Source organism: Penaeus monodon, chromosome 31 (assembly GCF_015228065.2).
Source record: "Penaeus monodon isolate SGIC_2016 chromosome 31, NSTDA_Pmon_1, whole genome shotgun sequence".
Lineage (NCBI taxonomy): Eukaryota > Metazoa > Arthropoda > Malacostraca > Decapoda > Penaeidae > Penaeus > Penaeus monodon.
In genome coordinates, this window is record NC_051416.1 from 22481106 (window position 1) to 22481670 (window position 565).

The following is a 565-nucleotide window of genomic DNA, read 5'->3' on the forward strand; positions in this document are numbered from 1 at the left end:
CCCATTTCCTTACCTCGTGCCTCCAAACGATCTTGTACACCCTCGGGTTGGCTTCAATTGCACACTCAAAATACACATCATCGCCTTCTTCAATATTACTTAGATTTAGCGAACCTCCAGGCTGGATCTTGGCCACCGGGACATCTGTGTTCAAGGAGAGGTTCGAGAAAGTTATGTTGAACAGGGGTTGTTATTTGATTAACGGGTGTTATGTGTTGAACAGGTGTTATGTGTTGAACAGGTGTTATGTGTTGAACAGGTGTTATGTGTTGAACAGGTGTTATGTGTTGAACAGGTGTTGTTATTTGTCGAACAGGTGTTGTTATATGTTGAACAGGTGTTTTACGTGTTGAACAGGTGTTATTATGTGTTGAACAGGTGTTGCAATGCGTTGCAGGTGTTGCAATTCGTTGAACAAGTGTTGCAATGCGTTGAACAGGTGTTGTAATGCGTTGCAGGTGTTGTAATGCGCTGAACATGTGTTGTAATATTGTAATGTGGGAGGTAGTGAGCTGCTGGTGTTGTTATTATTGGTGGTGGGTATTGTTCATAGCAATGGTAGTTT

At 42.3% G+C, this 565-nt stretch overlaps 1 protein-coding gene across 1 annotated transcript in view; it reads right to left on the reverse strand.

Moving 5' to 3' along the window:
• Positions 1–565, reverse strand: part of LOC119592929 (nephrin-like) — a gene marked incomplete at its 5' end in the record, with an annotated part of 119178 nt that overhangs the window by 12977 nt on the left and 105636 nt on the right. Inside the window, 1 exon segment of the mRNA XM_037941821.1 lies at positions 14–145. Within this exon segment, the coding sequence (XP_037797749.1) occupies positions 14–145 (132 nt within the window).